The sequence below is a fragment of the Verticillium alfalfae genome, genomic scaffold, assembly GCF_000150825.1.
Source record: "Verticillium alfalfae VaMs.102 supercont1.1 genomic scaffold, whole genome shotgun sequence".
In the NCBI taxonomy this organism is placed as follows: Eukaryota; Fungi; Ascomycota; class Sordariomycetes; order Glomerellales; family Plectosphaerellaceae; genus Verticillium; species Verticillium alfalfae.
Genome location: NW_003315038.1, coordinates 4219619 through 4222982, shown reverse-complemented (window position 1 = coordinate 4222982; position 3364 = coordinate 4219619). Strand labels below are relative to the sequence as shown.

Here is a 3364-nt window from a genome sequence, read left to right as displayed (position 1 = left end):
AAAGGGCACAGAAAGATAAAAGATCTAACAGACGTATTTCCCGTTGTTTCTTTTGGTTTAGGATGGTGGCCAATATTCATCACCGCGGCGGCACCATGAAGCTTCTTTATACACAGGCGACGGTCCGGCACCAAGAGGGGTTACTCATAGCAATGGCATGACATACATCCGATATCGCCAGTGTGCTCAGCCGGAGCTGATGATCATCACACGGTTCTGGACCTTCGATAAGATGCCGACGGCTGTTTTGCATCTTCTCCGTGGTGGAAGTGTTCGCACAGATTTCGTGATCCTCTCGGCCTCGATGGGATGTGGGGATTGCGTGGTTCTGGGGTCAATGGTGTCATCCACATAAAGCAGCCAGTCGTTTGCGGGGAAATGCTACAACTGCTAATGCTCCGAACTCTGACAATCATGTCACCTCCTGTTGGGAATATAGGTATTGGTACTAAGAGATGGACACGCCATCTAGAGATGTAATGATGTACAGGCACGTTCCAAGGCTAAGGTCCAGATGGGGATTTGGCACCGATACCCGGATCGTTTCATCAGTCCCGACCACCGGCCGCCAGTGTACCTAAAGATATACCACCTTTATCTTTTTCAAAGATGAGTGCTTTGCGATGCTCGCCCTCACCGGTTTGGAATCCTCAAGCCATCCATTCGAAAGCGTTGCGGATGCTTGGCGCGCTGGCGTCAAATATGTGGACGATGGCGAGCGAAGACGCCATAAAAAAGCGTCTCGTACTGGTTCAGCGACTTGTGCACGGAGCGACAACCACTAGGCCAGGCCAATGAGATAAGTTGTTACATATCGACTTGTTGTCAGCTGTTTATGAGTTGCAGAGTAGGTCATTTTGAATCTAGCTAGAATGTATGACAGTTGCAGCGATTTACTTATCAGGTTCGCTCCATTGGTCCCTTGCTCTATCCTGGGAGAGCACGTAGCACCAAATGCTCATTCGCGTCAACAGTCCTCGCTCGTCAAAAGTCGACAGAGAGTCCACTAGCTCTGCTACCGCTGCATCGTATCGTGCTCGATTTTCAGGCCAGCGTTGAATGTGGCGTTTCAATCGAGTGATTGATCCGGGATGCCTGACAGAGGTGTGCGGTTGATCATGTGGCCGTCATCAGGTCAGGGGCCTCAGCACGCCATCGTCGCGTCAAGCGACGTGTTGCACCCCGCTGGCCGTGACCCCGCGGTCTACTCGATCCTGGTGCAAGTCCACATCAGCCAGAGCATTCGAACTTTTGTAAATCTCGTGAATTTTTATTTTCCGTCAAGGTCATCGGTTGATGTATATGACAAACCCGTGTAATTCGCCTATCATTTCTTTAACTCAAGTAGACACCTCTCCAGACGCGCGACATCAACATCGAGGAGTCAGCCTACATGAAGTGGTATCAAGATGGCGACCGTCTTGACAAGAAACAAGACGAAGATCAGTAAATACGGCACGACGGAGGAGACAACTTCGCTTCTGGCCATCGATGTCGCGCCCCTGGGTGCACCCATAGACGAGAAGCGCTTTTGGTTCCAGCGAAGGAGCAACTACGACCCAGATGCCATCGCAACCCAAGTACGACGCCCCACGATCCGTCCTGTAGTGGCTCATTGATGCTCATACAGAGTCTAGGCGAGCGTGTTCGATGACCCCGACACAGCGGACCGCTACGAACCCCACCCCGAATGGTGAATAGTCTCATTCCCGCAACCAACGGTACGCGAATCGATGGCGAAGCTCACAGTCGTGCAGGGAGAACATTCATCGATTTGACCCGTCGGCTCGTTGGTCATGGGGGGAGGAGCACAGCCTCGTTCGCAAGATCGACTGGCGTATCATGGTCTGGGCCTGCATCATGTTCATGGCACTCGAGCTGGACCGCGCAAACATCCAGCAGGCTTTGACGGACAACTTCCTGGGCGATCTGGGCATGACCACGAATGGTAAGCTAGCTCACAGCTCCAGTGAAGCGTTCTGACCCAAGATACAGATTACAACCTTGGCAATACCATTTTCAAGCTTAGCTTTCTATGCGCCGAATTACCCTCTCAGCTACTTTCCAAATGGATCGGGCCCGACAGATGGATCCCGGCGCAAATGGTTCTCTGGAGCCTGATTGCGAGTACTCAGTTCTGGCTCTCTGGCCGGCATTCGTTCCTGATATTCAGAGCCTTGTTGGGAATGTTGCAAGGCGGTTTCATCCCTGATGTGAGTTCCCCATCAGATGCTTGTGCCCAACGATACTGACCGAGACGAGGTTATCCTGTATCTTTCCTATTTCTACAAACACCATGAGCTCTCGCTTCGACTTGGCTTCTTCTGGACGGCGATGAGCCTTGCAGACATATTTTCGGCGCTTTTTGCGTCGGGGATCCTACATATGAGGGGCGTGAACGGTCAGGCTGGGTGGCGATGGCTGTTCCTTATTGAAGTATGTTTCTCTCTGAGCCAGTCGTCATCCATGTGCATCACTAAATTCCGCCCAGGGCCTCATTACATTCGTGGCCGGAGTATTCGGCTTTCTCCTGATGCCGGCCGGCCCGTGTCAGACAGCGAGCTGGTTCCGTGGAAAACAGGGCTGGTTCTCCAAGAGGTACCTTTCAAGTGATTAGCAGTCCGCGTGGCCCTTTGACTGAAATCAATCATCTAGAGAAGAGATCATCATGGTCAACAGGGTTTTGCGAGAAGACCCGGGGAAGAGCGGAATGCATAATCGCGAAGCCATCACGCCTCAGCTCCTCTGGAACAGCCTTAAAGACTTTGATCTCTGGTATGTTTGTCGAGGGCCGAGTTCAAAGTCATTTCGTCTTCTGACAATCCACCAGGCCCATCTACCTCATCGGCCTGACGTTCGAAATCCCAATGGGTCCACCAAAGCTCTATCTGACCCTGACACTGCGTAGCCTGGGCTTCGATACCTTCCAGTCTAACCTCCTCAGTATCCCCTACACCCTTGGCCATAGTATGTCTCTCTGTCTCGATTCTCCCGACCCCGACCACTGCTGACTCAATTAGTGATCATGATGCTGGGCCTCACCTACATCGGCGAGATTTTCAAAGAGCTCTCCTACGTGTCAATGATCGGCCAAGTCTGGGCCTTGCCGCTACTCATTTTCCTCAACATTGTCAACACGGACGAGATCAACAGGTGGCTCTTCTACTTCGTCATCATCCTACTGTTGATGTATCCCAATCGTGAGCACAAAGCGTCCTGTTGTAGATACGTCCATTGTTAACCGCGCCTGCAGCCCATCCAATCCAAGTAGGCTGGAACTCGCGCAACTCGGGCTCAGTCCGGTCCAGAACAGTCTCGGCGGCGTGCTACAACATGTTCGTCAAGGCAGCGGGATCATATGAAT

General features: G+C 52.1%; 2 protein-coding genes across 2 annotated transcripts; both read left to right on the top strand.

Annotated features, from left to right (window-relative positions):
* Positions 1–1409: 1409 nt before the first annotated feature.
* VDBG_01280 (allantoate permease) lies at positions 1410–2252 on the top strand (the record flags this gene model as incomplete). The annotated part of the gene is made up of 4 exons (XM_003009551.1): positions 1410–1580; positions 1638–1693; positions 1758–1948; positions 1996–2252. 4 exons carry the CDS (start codon positions 1410–1412, stop codon positions 2250–2252), a joined length of 675 nt encoding a protein of 224 aa, XP_003009597.1.
* Positions 2253–2668: 416 nt separating this feature from the next.
* Positions 2669–3241, top strand: VDBG_01279 (conserved hypothetical protein; the record flags this gene model as incomplete). The annotated part of the gene is made up of 3 exons (XM_003009550.1): positions 2669–2775; positions 2831–2967; positions 3021–3241. 3 exons carry the CDS (start codon positions 2669–2671, stop codon positions 3239–3241), a joined length of 465 nt encoding a protein of 154 aa, XP_003009596.1.
* Between the last annotated feature and the right edge of the window lie 123 nt (positions 3242–3364).